The sequence below is a fragment of the Typha angustifolia genome, chromosome 14, assembly GCF_048772165.1.
Source record: "Typha angustifolia cultivar Huaian chromosome 14, ASM4877216v1, whole genome shotgun sequence".
NCBI lineage: Eukaryota > Viridiplantae > Streptophyta > Magnoliopsida > Poales > Typhaceae > Typha > Typha angustifolia.
Window position 1 is genome coordinate 6,437,463 of NC_133252.1, and position 14,927 is coordinate 6,452,389.

Consider the following 14,927-nt stretch of genomic DNA (forward strand, 5'->3'; position numbering starts at 1 on the left):
TTTTCTCTCCCTCTCTCCCTCTCTCCCTTTCTCCTACTCCATCTTAAGATTCTTCTCCAATCTCTTCTACTTTCTCTTTAAACCTTTGTCCTTCAATCTGTACTTTTTATTGGTTATCGTTGCTGTCTAGAAGATTCTAGTAGTGAAAGAGAATCTTCGAATGCCCGAACGTGAAGAGGAAGATATAGTTTCGAAGTAAAAGCATTACTATTCTATTTATTGGTAAACTTAAACTCCAAAGTCTTTCCTTACACCATATTTTAGGCCTTTCTATTGCCAATATACTTATTTGAGAGTTGAGGAAGTTATCGTCTTATTTAAGTGGTTTTCTCTCATTCCATCTAGTAGTGATCCTTTTAATTGATTAACTTATTATTAGTTATTGTTTACTATATTTTATTTTAGTTACATGTTTGGGTCAATTATTCTCCGAAACATTGCATTCATACTAGATTTGCATCAATTGGTATTAGAGCAAGTTTTCTTTTTCTTAGGTTTGCTTGCATATAGATATAGTTCAGCATCTCTTCTATTAAAAAGAAGAAGGTTCTTTATATCTGTTTAGCTTATTTTGGGAATCATGTCAAATACAAATTTTAACACAACTGATATTAGAAAAAATGTCACACAACTACAACATCAAGTTTTGCAATTACAACAAGGAATGGATCAAATTTTACAACGCTTAGGTAACATCCAAGTCAATCCATAACCAGAGAATATCCCTAGAGCACCTAGACAAGGCAACATTGTCAGAATCAAAAAAAAAAAAAAAATTTGGGTTGAGAGAGGAGGGTGCACGTGCTCTGCACGTGCAGTCCCTCCCCTCTCCCTCTCTTGCATGCGACGAGGCGCGGGGCAGAATCACGCCTAATCCGGATTGGAGTAGATTAGGATTTTTTTTATCCCTAATCTATAAATTAAAAACTCTAATCCCCCCTTCTCTCTGTTTTAACCTTCTCAGCCCCCTCCCCTTCTCTTTCTTCTTCTTCTCCTCCGTTTTCTTATCTTTTACTCACCGTCGGAGTCACGTTGTGGGTTCGGACCGCCGGAGCATCGCCGGAGGAAATTGGGACCACCATACTCCTCTCCGGTGGTGATTTTTAGTACGTGAGCTAGAGATTTGAGATTTCGATTGTCTTGCCTAGACTCAGGTGAGTGGGTTCACTCACATGTTTATTTTATTGTATTTCGTATTTTTGTCAGACCATGTAAATTTTCTGTATGCAAATTATTTATTTCACCCTTATGTGTAAAAATTAAATTGTTGCAATTTCTGTGTGCAAATCTATTTATTTCATTCGTACGTGTGAAAATTTAATTGTTTTATTTTTTGTGTGTATTTAATTATTATATTCAGTGCATCACCATACTTCGTGCAAATATTGAAATTTGTGAAAAGAAAAATGAGACTAGTATTGATACGACTTAGAGAACAGTCCCGGTATAAATCGTTTGCGATTTTTCGTGGTGATTCAAGTCTATCTGGAAGTCCAGGGGAAAGTCTTAAATTAGATCATTGCGGTGACTTTCTTAGGTGACTCTGGCGGGGTTAGGGAACAGTCCTAGGATGAATGAGAAAATTTCCTAGGTGACTAACTTCTCTTAACGATTAGAGGAAAAGACAGAGTGTGTTAATCACAAGGTGATACCCTCTGATGACCCTAACCGGATCAGCTATGAAGAAAAGTTCCGAGCGTCATCTCGAGGTGACTTCTAGTTGATGTGGATCCACAGGGTTTAGACCCATTGAGACATATGACAGTATAAATATCAAAAAATGTTAATATGTTGAAAACGTGCAAGGTTACAAGTTGTGACATCTCTCTATTGTTATCATCACTATTTTTTAGAGAGCATGCCTATTGCATATTATGATAGATATTATTGCTTTTAGTTTAATTTATTCAGCATTAATATGAATTAAAATTTATTTGGTTTTCGAGTGAATTCCACTCACTGAGCTATAATTGTTGGCTCACGGGTTCTATTGTTTTTGTATTGTTATTTATTTCAGGTAATAGTCAGCGGGCAACTGAGCGAGATGTACCCGGACTCCACCTCCACTTAGGATTCACCTATTTACCTTTACGCTCTTTTAGATTTTGTGCTTTAGATTAGAAGTTTTATTTATTTAATTTAGAGACTCAAAAACATTAACATTGTTTTTATCTTCATTGCAATTAGTTATAAAATTTGATAAAGCACATTCTCATTTTATTTATTTATTTTGTCATCGTACACGTAGAGAGTATTAATAAGGCTTCGTGCATCTCAAGCATATTGAGATGCTATGCTTGAGATGCATGGTCGGTCATGATTTCTATTTTGGGATGTGACAAACACTCTTGTCCAAGATATAGAGAGTGACGATGATAGGAAATATCCTGCACATCACGTGAGATAGGTCTGTTTATAGGTGGGATCCGGGTTAAGATTGATGTTAGCAAATTTGAAGGGCGATTATTATCTAATGAATTTTTGGATTGGATTGAATGCATGGACCAATTTTTTGAATGAAAAAAAATCCTAGAAGAAAAAAAAGTAAAATTTGTTAGCCTCAAATTGAAAGGTCATATATTAATTTGGTGGAAACAAATCTAGAATGATCGAATTAGAAAAGAAAAAGATAAAATTAATTCCTAGACCCGTATGAAAGAAAAGTTTAGGGGAAAGTTTTTACCTATTGATTATACACAAACACTTTTCCAAAAGCTTCAAAATTCGCGTCAAGGATTTAAAACTGTACAAGAATACATTTAAGAATTTTATTCTTTACTTGCACTAAATGAACTACAAGAAAGTGAAGAACAAAAGGTTGCCCGTTACACCAACGGGTTGCGACCTCAAATCCAAGATGAGTTAACCATGTGTGATGCCTTGCACCTTGACATATCCTATAGCAAAGCCACAAAGACTAAAGCTAAACTTAGAAAACATGGGTTTCGTAGAATTGATTCAGATGAAGGCACCACTAGGATGTAAGTTGTCGAGAAGGAACCACCAAAATCAACACAGTCCTTCCTCAGTCTAAATCTAATGTATTTGCTAAGAGTAAAGGTTTATTAGGACCTACACCCTTAACTTGTTTCAAATGTAGGCAACCTAGTCATCGTTATTCTGATTGTCCCCTAAGAAAGTTCACACACCAATCTAATTTGATTGAGCAAGAAGATCAGTTAACTGATGATGAAGGTCAGAATGAATATGAGAATGAATTAGAAGATGACATCTCTAAAGATGAAGTAGTAATTGGTGATACCGAGGGCCAATTACTTATCATGCATCGCATAATGCTAATGCCAAGGGCTCCACATGAGGATATGTGGCTCAGGCGAAGTCTTTTTCGCACTACTTGCAAATTGAATGAAAAATTACATTCAGTCATCGTAGACAATGGAAGCATAGTAAATTTTGTTGCTCAAGAAATAATCGATAAGCTTAATCTGAAAACTGATAAGTTGCATAAACCTTGTAAGATTGCTTGGTTTAAAGGTGAGGGTGAAGTTCTTATTACAACTAAATGCCTAGTTAAATTTTCAATTGGTAAATCATATAAGGATAAAGTTTGGTGTGACGTAGTACCTATGGATGTATGTCATGTTTTGTTAGGTCGACCTTGGCAATATGATAGGAAGATAATGCATAATGGGGAGAAAAATGCATACACTTTTATTAAAGACAATGTACAGGTAACTTTACATCCACAAAGGAACGCGCCATATCCTAGGAAACAAGAGACAAAAAGCCATGTAAGCCTTGACAATAAAACCATGATGGTTCTTGAAAAGAATAAATTTCAGCATGACATGATTGAATTACCCATAGTGTATTCTTTGATGAGTAAAGTTGATTCAGTTCTTGTAGTTGTTGACAGATTTACTAAAATGACACATTTCATTGCAGGTCAAAAGTCATCTGATGCATCTCATATAGCAAATTTGCTTTTCAAAGAAATAGCTCATCTGGATGGTTTTCTGAAATCATTTACTTTAGATAGGGATACAAAATTTTTGAGTCATTTTTGGAGAACTTCATGGTCTAAATTGGGCACTAAATTACAATATAGTAGTGCATATCATCCTCAAATAGATGGTCAAACTGAAGTAGTTAATCGATCATTGGGTAGTCTATTGAGGTGTTTAGCTAGGGAGAAACCCTCTCATTGGGATTTAGTTCTTTCTCAAACTGAATTTGCTTACAATAGTTCCATTAATAGATCCACCAAAAAATCACCCTTTGAGAGTATATATGGTCATTCTATTTCCCACTATCTTGATAGAACTTCTATATGATATAATGGAAAAAATTGTGCTAATGTTGAAACCTATGTTCAAAGAATTCACCAAGTACACCAAGAGATTCTTGAAAAGCTACAGGTATTTACAAACAAGTATAAGGAAGTAGCAAATCAACACCACAGGGAGAAAGATGTCTATTTCACCTAAGATGTCTATTTCACCGGTCTTAAATGTTGCTAATTTGTTCACATATCATGGAGGCCCAATGCAACCAATAGATGTTAGCTTACTACCTTTTGAGCAGTCAACAACTACTGACCAAATTGATGATATACTTGATGTGTGTGAGACCAAAACACGACTGGGTACACACTAATGGTTTCTGGTTTGATAGAAAGATCGCTCCATTTTTTATGCTAGCTGGATTGAGGAAGATGTATTAAGGAGACTACAAGAAGATCTATACCAGAAGTATATGAAGGCTATCCCGTCAGAGTCGAGATTTTCCCACCCACAGGGAATTGATATGGGCATCATCTTCAATTTGACCAAATTAAAGTTGCTTGAGTCCAATTTTGATCTAATTGGGCTAATTAGGCTTAACTTATTTTCACATTTAATTTGTTGAGTTGATTTTTAATTCAAATGACCAATTGAATTAGTCAATTGATAGATATGGTGAGCCCTATATGCGGGGGATGTCTGCATTGAGTTATTATTTAAATTGGATTAGTCAATTTAGATAAACGTAATCAATTAGGATCCTATTAGGAAATAAATTCTTATTAGAATCTCAATTGATAGTTATGGTAAGCTTATATGTGGGTGATGTCCACATTGATTTATTATCTAAATTAGGTTAGTCAATTTAGGTAAGATGATCAATTAGAGTCCTATTAGGAAATAAGTTCCTATTAGAATCAGCTAGAATCAAAGTTGTTAACCTATTTAAGGGTTATTGCATGAGAAACAAGAGACGATTGAATAAGATTTATTTGAAATCTCTCAGTTTTTCTCCAGCAGTCTTCTCTCTCCCTTTCTCTCCTTTTCTTTTACTCTATCTTAAGATTCTTCTCTAATCTCTTATACTTCCTCTGTGAATCTCACTTCTTCTTTAATCTTTACTTTTCATTGGTTACTGTTGCTATCTAGAAGATTCTAGTAGTGAAGGAGAATCTTTGGGTTCCCAGATGTGAAGAGAAAGATGTGGTTTTAAAGTAAAAGCACTACTATTCCATTTATTGGTAAACCTAAACTCTAGAGTCTTTCCTTACATCATAATTTAGGTCCTTCTACTGTTAACATACCTATTTGAGAGTTGAGGAAGTTATTGTCTTATTAGAGTGGTTTTTTTTGCTTTTATCTATTTCTAGTAATCCTTTTAATCGATTTACTTATTATCAGTTATTGTTTATTATATTTTATTTTAGTTACTTAATTTGGGTCGATTGTTCTCCAAAACATTGCATTCATACTAGATTTGCATTAATCGACTAAAGTTGGGCTTCGAGTCACAGTCGAATTTTGTCTAACCGCACTTGTTTGCCACTTCGCTTGAAATCTATCCACATTTCTGAATAGTCAATGTCAGCGGTCCTAAATTTTGCATTCATTGAGTCCCTGATATAATGACCCTTGTAAGGCCAATGGGTGAAGATCTAAGGTAAAGGGATTGCCTTAAATCTTCAGAAGAACCCCTCGACGTACGCCGTTCACCCAGGACGTGGTGCCGTCTCTAAGTGCTACATCGAATCCAAAGGTAGCATTTGTAGCCATTCCTATTTTCTTGACCATACGTTCATCCATGAAATTGTGGGTGCTCCAGATGTTGATAAGGATCTTTACTGTTTGATTCTTCACAGTGCTATCGACTTGAAGTGTCCTTGGTGCATTGGCGCTGGTGTAGGCATGCATGGATATCTTGGCGTGGACCTCCTCGCTTCTCTCCAAGGCCTCTTGGTCTTCCACCAAGTCCTCTAATTACACCACTTCATCTTCCTCTGCATCTTCCGCTTCGTCTAACACCGTTACCGTGGCCGTTGGTCGGGCACATTTGTGTCCGAGAGTGAATCATTCATCATAATAAAAGCACAACCCTTTAGCTCTTCTTTCTTCAATTTGGGTTGGGGTAAGTCTTTTCAAGGTAGCTCAGGGAGGTCCCCTCACCTTTGGTTGTGGCCGTGGGAGCAATCTTGCACCTGTTGTCCTTAGTGAAGCCGTCGACACATGATATGTGGCTGCAGTTTGCCGAGGCACTCCTCTAAACTCCCTTGATCTAGCAGTAGACTGTCCTTTCATGGTTGTTGTTGTCACCTTTATCTTCTCCTCTACCATGACAGCGAGTGTGAATGCTTCGTCCAACGATTGAGGCCTTAAAGTCTTGATCTCTCAAAGTCCTCTTGATATCCTCGTATGGAGATCTTTTGGGTAACGTTGGTTAGCAATGCTTGAAAATCGTTGTATTTGGTTGGATTGAAATGATAACACAATGACCGCAAAATCAGCCCAACCGATGAAAGGACAGGCGCGGTTGACCGATTGGTACCATCGTAAGGCCGTCTCCTTGAGGTGGAAAGATGATAAGAGTACCTTTTGGTCCTCACATGTTCCGAAGTAGTCAAAAAATTGCTCTACTTGATAAATCTAATCCAAATGATCCCCGCCATGATATTTGGGAAATTTTAGACAAATCATGTGTCCGCTGATTCCCACTTTGTGATGTTGACCTCTATCATGGTGATGGCATGGGGTTTAACAACTTGTTGAGGTCTGAACCTTGGCTCAGCTCTCAAGTCCAACTTGTCGTCGGACTCAAAGTCGTCTAAGGGAAGAGATGTTCCTCTTGCACTATGGCGCCCTTCGGTTTGGTCCAGATCAGGCCGAGGTCTTGGTCTGACCCTTGGCTGGTCTGGACATGCGTCCAGAGGTTTAGAAAAGAGGGGCTCCCGTGGTGGAGCCCTTCGTTCCTGCTGCTCATAATATGAGACTGGTGAGTGGGTCTTGGCTTGCTGCTGTGCATCATCGTTTGGTGTCTCAGGGTGTTGGTTAAGGAGTTGTATGAGCACCTTGATATTCCTCTGGGATGCTTCTATACTCCTCATAACCTACTTCTGGTTCTCTCTCATCTGCTCTAGAATTTGTCTCGTGGAAATGATTGTCGGTTCCGTATTCATCTGCGAGCCACAAGGTGGTGGATCTGTGGACATCGTGGCCGCCGTTCTATGATGCTTAGCTGTGGAGTAATGCATGTTGACTATTAATCTTAGCTAAGGATCTACCTGCTATGATACCAAATTGTTATGATCACTCTCAAAGAAGATGAAATTGTAACAAGGTGCAGTCCTTGATAGACTTGCACAAAACTTTCGATAGATTTGCTAATAGACCATAGGATTAATGTGAAATTTTGATATGTTGTAGATCTGGAAGAGAGTTTTCCAATGAATCTAATATTGTAAGATTTAGATTGCTAGGTCTAGAGATAACATCAAATCAATGACGAAGGTCGAAGAGACAGACCTATGGGATAATGATCCAAACTGGATCTACTTGGATCGATTTGCACGCTTGTTACCCTTAATGGCTGAATTGGTGTAGAAATTGATGTGCTCTTTGATGAAGATTAGGGAATAGAGATTAAGGAGGGAAGATGGGGTTTAGAAGCTGGTCAAGAACATTGCCAACGGAAGAAGGTGGCTCAATTGGAGGTGGGGAGAGTTATGCCAACAGCCAAGAGAAGAATAGAGGAGATAGGGAGCGACAAGTCTTAGCCAAATAATCCTTCCTTAACGATAATTAGAGCTACTCTCCACATGTATTTATAGAGCCTAACCCTTGACTAAGTTAAATTCGCACTCTTACAACGAAGGTGGCTTGGCGAGTCCAAGTTGTACTAGGACTCTTGATATGTGTCCTAACACGACTAAAACAATTAATTGACTTATCTAAATCTAATTAGCGAATTAACAAGTTGAGTCCATATTTAGTAGGTACTTGAGTTTATGGCTTAACCAAAATAGCAGGCGCTAAAAAATGTAAATGACTAAAGTAGATAACTAGACTTGACTCAAGCGAGCCCAATGTACTGACAATGGATCCGATCCAACCAAGTTCGTATCATAAAAGTATGTTTTGAGCATCTCTAAGGTCTTTTCTTCAAAATGCCTAGCTAGTCCACTTCAAAATGCCTAGCTAGTCCACTGCCATGTGCCTCCCTTACTAAGAGCTCCCGAGTTGAACCCCTTGTAATGCATAACCTTCTAGATTTAATGAGGAATTGTTCATATTTATAGAACTCCTTCACAGCCCTCTTTCCACAAGCTGCATAAATTACACCAAAGTCAGGATCCTCCAAGTATTGTCTTTTGATTATTTCTAGCTCCATCAATTTAACATTAAAATAAAATTCAAAGCATACCTCCTTGAAAGAGCATTAGCCACTATGTTTACTTCTCCTTTCTTGTACTTGATGATGTAAGGAAAAGACTCTAAGAACTCAACCCACTTAGCATGCCTCCAATTCAACTTGCTTTGCCCCTTAAAATGTTTCAAAGCTTCATGATCTATATGTATAACAAACTCTCTTGGAAGTAAGTAATATTATCAAGTCTCCAATGCTCGGATTAGTACATAAAATTCTTTATCATAAATGAATAATTCAAGTGAGCACCATTTAACTTCTCAGTGAAGTAAGCTATCGATCTCTTCTTCTGAATTAGGACATCTCCTATATTCCCACCCTTGAAGCATCACATTTGACCTCAAATGCCTTCGAAAAATATGAAGTGCTAGTACTGGTGCAATGTAGAGCTTCTTCTTGATTAGTTCAAATTCTTTTGTGCTGCTTCATTCCATGCAAATTCTCTATTCTTCTTGATACATTTAGTCAATGGAGCAAGTATAGAACTAAAATTCTCAACAAATCTCTGTTAGAAAGAAGCCAAACTATGAAAGCTCTTTATCTCCAAAATGCTAGTTGGAGTTGGCCATTCTCTTATAGAGCTCTAACCTTTTCTTTATCAGCCTCCACTCTGAGATGAGAAACAACATAGCTAAGAAACACCACTCTATCTTTGCAGAAATTGCATTTCTTTTGATTACCATACAGTTTCTTTTGCCGGAGGACCCTCAAAAACTTCATAAAGGTACTCCACATGCTCAAATATTTGGCTAAAGATTAAATGTCATCAAAATACACTAATTGATTGGCTAATGAATTTACACAGCACATGGTCCATCAACCTCATAAAAGTACTCGATACATTTGATAGACCAAATGACATTATCAACCTTTCATACATGCCATATTTTGTTCTGAAGGTAGTCTTCCATTCATCTTCCTTCATGCGGATTTGATGGTAATCACTTCTTAAATCGATCTTTTAGAAAACCTTCAAACCATGCAACTCATCAAGCATATCATCCGAATGAGGAATAGGATAGTGGTACTATAATGTGATCATGTTGATGGCTCTACTGTCCACACATATCCTCAAGCTGCCATCTTTCTTTGGTACTAGAAGGGTTGGTACTGAACAAGATCTCATTGATTCACGAACATAAACTTTCTCCAACAACCCAGTGACATGTCGTTGAATTTCTTTAGCATCCTTGGGATTGCTCTTATAGGCTGGTCGGTTTGGAAGGACAGCTCCTGAAATAAGGTCAATTTGGTGCTCAATTCCTCTAATTGGTGGTAGCCTTTTTGATAATTTTGCAGGAAACACATCAACATATCGTGACAGGAGTACTATTTCTAGGGGTAAAGTATGGCTTTCTTCAAGAGATGAGACTTCTTTGGCATATATTAGATAGATTGGTTTTGAAGAATTCAAGGCTTGCTCAACTTTTTTCTTGTCTACAAAGAAACTGTTTTTCCTTTCCTCTTTCTCCTTGATTTTTTGTACTTGCTGTGGGCTGAGGGGGGCCAAAATTATCTTCTTATCATTCAAGAAAAATGAATAAGTATTTTTGGAGCCATCATGAATCGTCTTTCGATCATATTGTCATGGCCTTCCCAAGAGAAGATGGCTTGTACTCATTGGAACAATATCACAAAGAACTTGATCCTTGTAAAACTTCCTAATAGAAGAAGGAACTAAAACTTGTTTTATAACTTTTACCTCTCCACTATTGTTCAACCATTGAAGTTTGTCTAGTTTAGGGTGTTTAGTTGTAGCTAGACCAAGTTTCTCCACCATTATGTTAGAAGCAACATTTGCACAATTGCCAGATCAATGATAACTCCACACACCTTGTTGCTAATAGTGTAATGAGTGTGAAATATGTTCTCTTGATGCTCATCTTTAGCTATAGCTTATAAATTCAAAGAATGATGAATTACAAGTAATTCATCTTTGTCCGGATATTCGATGGTGACTTCATTGGGGTCTTGGATCCGGCATGGCTGTGACCAAGGCACTTGAAATATTTGACGTCACAACTTCTTTTGGAATGTTTTGCTTTGGTCACCTTCTCTTTCTCCATCAAAGGTTCCACTAGGGGTTTACTTGGAGACCCCTTTTTAGCTGACTTGGTACTCCAGCTATTGGTATTCCATGAAAATGGTTGTTTACTTCCGGTTGGACGAGATGCAACAGTCTTGATTGGACCCTGTTTTCTTTGTCTCTCCATCTTCATGGTTAGGTTGGTGATGTCTTCAAGGAACACAAAATACTTAAGTTCAACTGTGTCTGCAATTTCTTTGTTTAATCCTTCTAAGAATGTAGCAATTGTTTGCTCGTGGTTCTTGCACTTTGCACCTTATTATCAAAGATTCAAACTTTTTAACATAGTCTTCTATGCACATTCCATCTTGTCTAAGACTGCAAACAAATATACAAGCCTTGACAATAATATTCTGGTATAAAATGCCTTTGCATTAATCTCTTAATAACTCTCCAACTTTTGACCTCATCTTCTCCATCTCTTCGTCTTTGAGCCTTTAGACTTCCCCACCACAAATTCGCATAATCAATGAACTTAAGGGCAGCAAGTTTACATTTTCGAACCTCTAAATACTCTTGGTATTCAAACATCTTTTCTACTCGTTGCACCCACTCCAAATATTCTTCAGGAGAACTAGTGCCTTTGAATGGAGGAATCATCATCTTGATGTTGTTTCCTAGATCCCTTGGCTGCCTTCGTGGTCTTGGTTGCTCCAATGTGTCATTACCCATGAGAAGCTCCTTATCTTTCTCTTGTTCAGCCGTTCTTGGTACTTGATAAGGTCAGTGCTGCACTATCAACCTCTCCACAATTTGTGCCAAACGATTCATCTGCTTCACCATCTTATCTTGTCACATGTGAAGTGCAAAGATTTGAGTTTGCTCCGAACTAGCTCCTCTCGGATTGGTAGATTGATGTTCTCCTTCCATGAGCCACAAATTTTTGATGAAAAAAAAATCATCAAAACGAACCTAAATGCTCTGATACCAAATGATGGGCCTTCATAAGGTCCAAAAAGAAGAAATAAAAAGAGAAGAATTAACAGCTTTTGTTTGATAAGTTTGGAACGTTTCAAATAAATTCTGTTAAAGTAATTCGCCACACGCAAGGAGAAAGTGAGTGATAAGAATTGATAGATTCGCCACTAAACCAAGGTTTATATAAGAATTTCATTACTCTTAAGCAAAAAAAAAAATTGAACTCATTTCGTGTTCATTCCACTTTTAAAACTAGTCTTTTCAAACGCCAAATAGATTATATTTTTCAAAAGCTAATAAATAACCACTAAACAATATTAAATGGTCAGCACACTTACTAAAGTAAAGGAACTAAAAAAAATCTAAAAGATGAATAAAAATGAAATCTTAATTCATATTCTTTTGGTTCAGAAATAGCATGAATCATGCACGAATATAACCCAAGTTAATAACTGTCACAAATGAGCAAAGTGGTTTCTTTAGGCTTGATCTCTACTTTATTCTTTGCTGAGTTTTCTATACTTTCTGTTTTCACTACAAATAGTTCAAAAGTAGTTTGAAAAACCTTAGACTTAGAATGAGTAGTTGGCCTAAAACTAGGAACCAATGACCCAATATGAGGCACATCAAACCCCTCTCGTCTCAGCCACAACTGCGCCACCCCCGTGCAGGCCAACTCCAACGAGTCGAGCCCACCACTTCACCTCCACCTCAGACCACGACATAGTCGTTTGTGTGTTTGCTATTGGACCCCTGACCTCCTTATTAGCCCTGCTACCGTCTCTTATTGGACCATCAGGCCACTATGCCTTGACTTCCCAAGGTGCGCACCTGATACAACCCTACATTAGGTATGCTCTAATGCACCATAGTTAGGCCAAGCAAGGAAGAAAAGGATGTCTCGGTCTTGGGCGTCCTGCTCTAGCTGGCTGGATTGGTTCTGGCCGGCTACAGCTTTTGGGTATCTCATGCTCTTTTGATGCTACTCTAGACATGCCACTCAACCGGAGAATGAGTCGGGGTCTTAGTAAAACTTGGCTGTATAGAGGGCTCGAGGTTTATGCCTGGATGCAAGTCAAAAGTGAGGATGTTCCAGACTGGAGGGGCTGCCCTGGGTCTAGCTGGATTGGGAGCTTTGGGCTGGTCAGGCCCTTACTGGTAGTTCTTGAGGTTGAAATTTGGTACAAATATGGGCTAGGCTCTTATGAGAGATGGGCTAGGGTTTCAGTAGGGTTTAGACTCTTATAAGCATCACCACACTTATAATGACAGTATATGTCTTAACTATATTTTAAGTGTCCAGGTTGTATCCATTTTTATATACAATGTTCATTTACAGATTAGACTCTTCATCTTAGTCCATTTGATTCCACGGCTATTATTGTACAGCTTTGGCACTATTACCTGTATAACTTGTCTTATTTGAAGGATCATCCAGGCAGTATGCATTGGCATACTGTGCATACATTTGACACTTGACTTTTACTGGACTATGTAACTCTCATGGCCTACCAAAAGTAGTATTCTTCTAAGCAAAAGCCTGATACTCCTTTAGATACTTAGACATGTCCCACTATGATAGTATACAATTAGACTAGAACTAATTCTTTGTGGAATGTAGTGAATATCACTTAGATAAAGTTGAAATAATGCATAATGATGCATGTGGTGGTGTTAGTGCTACTTCATTGTGCTTTATCTCTCTTTTAATGTCATGCTAACTATTATGATATTACACTTCAATTTCTGCTTTTCTTTAGGTTCGCGTAAATGGGCCAAACACTGCACCGGTTTATAAGTTCCTGAAGACAAGCAAACCTGGCTTCTTGGGATCTCGAATAAAGTGGAATTTTACAAAATTTCTTGTGGGCAAGGAAGGAGAAGTCATTGCCAGATATGGGACATCTACAGCCCCATTGTCTATCGAGGTCTCTCTCCTACTTGTAATTCATCTTAATTCATGCAATATTCCTTTTTCTTATTCAACTCAATTTTTTCAGAAAGACATTAAGAAAGCACTCGGGGAAGTATAGAAGTCTTCAGATCGGCATCTGCCCTTGCTTAGTGATATACAAACACCTAAGTGCCGTTTTATAGGCTTTTTTTAGCTTACATGTGCTTATGTTGCTTTTCTGTAAGTTGTGCAATATTTATGTCTTATATTTGCTTTTTTGTTTAGCATCATTGCCCACTTAATTATCTTGGTGTCTAATCATTTTTCTTCTGTGAGCATTTTGAAGTTCGAGCTTGTAAATTACCAGTTTGTATCCTGCTAAACTTGTCACGGATTGTAGCATGGAGATTCTTGTTTGATGGATAGAGAAGTGCCGTATAAAATACCTTCCACTTGCCTGTAGTCTTAAATAGTAAATTTGCTTGTTCAATGTACATATAATTATATTATTTCATGTCTCGAGCTAATTTGATTGAACTTCGAAGCATCTTTTCGCTCACCTAATGGTTCTTTTACTAATAATGCAATTATAGAGTAGCGCGCTTGCTGTACTGATGGTTTATTGGAAGTGATGCAAGATAAATAGCTCTCTCTATGGGACCATTCTCACCGAATGAAGAGTTTGTTACGTGTGTTTGCTCACATGCACAGGAGAGTTTTTATCTTAAAGAGAAGTGGAAACTTAACAGTGTCTAATTAAAATTGGTCCCGTTATGATAGGAATAATACTCACCTTTAACCGTAAGCACGATCCCATCCCGTTGGTTACAGGGAAATCATATTTAACCTGTAGTGTGTATTATATGGTGAGTTTTGCCTATTTTCCACTGAATTTTAGAAATATCATAATTGAACCTATATTTTTCTAATATTATATTGACTATTGTAGGATATCAAAAGTGCAATTGGCAAATGATAAAATAGCACATCTATCCTTACATCCGGTCAAAGAATCGCAAAGTGAGCTTTCAAAGGCCAGGTAGTTTTAGTTTAAAAAGGAATAACGACATCCTTACATTTCTTTGAAGATTGTAGTTTGTCGAGCGTGCAGTTGTCTGGGTGGATTAAATGGCACGGTGGATAGATTATGGATACCGATGGGATATCTAACACCCGAATCCTGGTCATGTGCATGCCACGATCCCATCCAGCACTTGTGGCACATATGATAACTTAGTTGCCAAAAATTGAATAAATTATGTATCGGTACTAAAATTTATTTATAATCACTAATATTCGAATAACAGTAACACGTTCTATAACGATTGTACTAGGGCCTACACAGTCTACAGCATATAGGGGTGAAAA

At 37.6% G+C, this 14,927-nt stretch overlaps 1 protein-coding gene across 1 annotated transcript in view; it reads left to right on the plus strand.

The window, feature by feature from the left end:
- Positions 1 to 14,021, plus strand: part of LOC140775950 (probable glutathione peroxidase 5) — a 53,204-nt gene extending 39,183 nt beyond the window's left edge. The window contains exons 5-6 of the mRNA XM_073119452.1: positions 13,426 to 13,593; positions 13,666 to 14,021. Of these exons, the coding sequence (XP_072975553.1) occupies positions 13,426 to 13,593; positions 13,666 to 13,698 (201 nt within the window). The 3' untranslated portion in view covers positions 13,699 to 14,021. The remainder of the gene's footprint in view (positions 1 to 13,425; positions 13,594 to 13,665) is intronic.
- Positions 14,022 to 14,927: the final 906 nt, after the last annotated feature.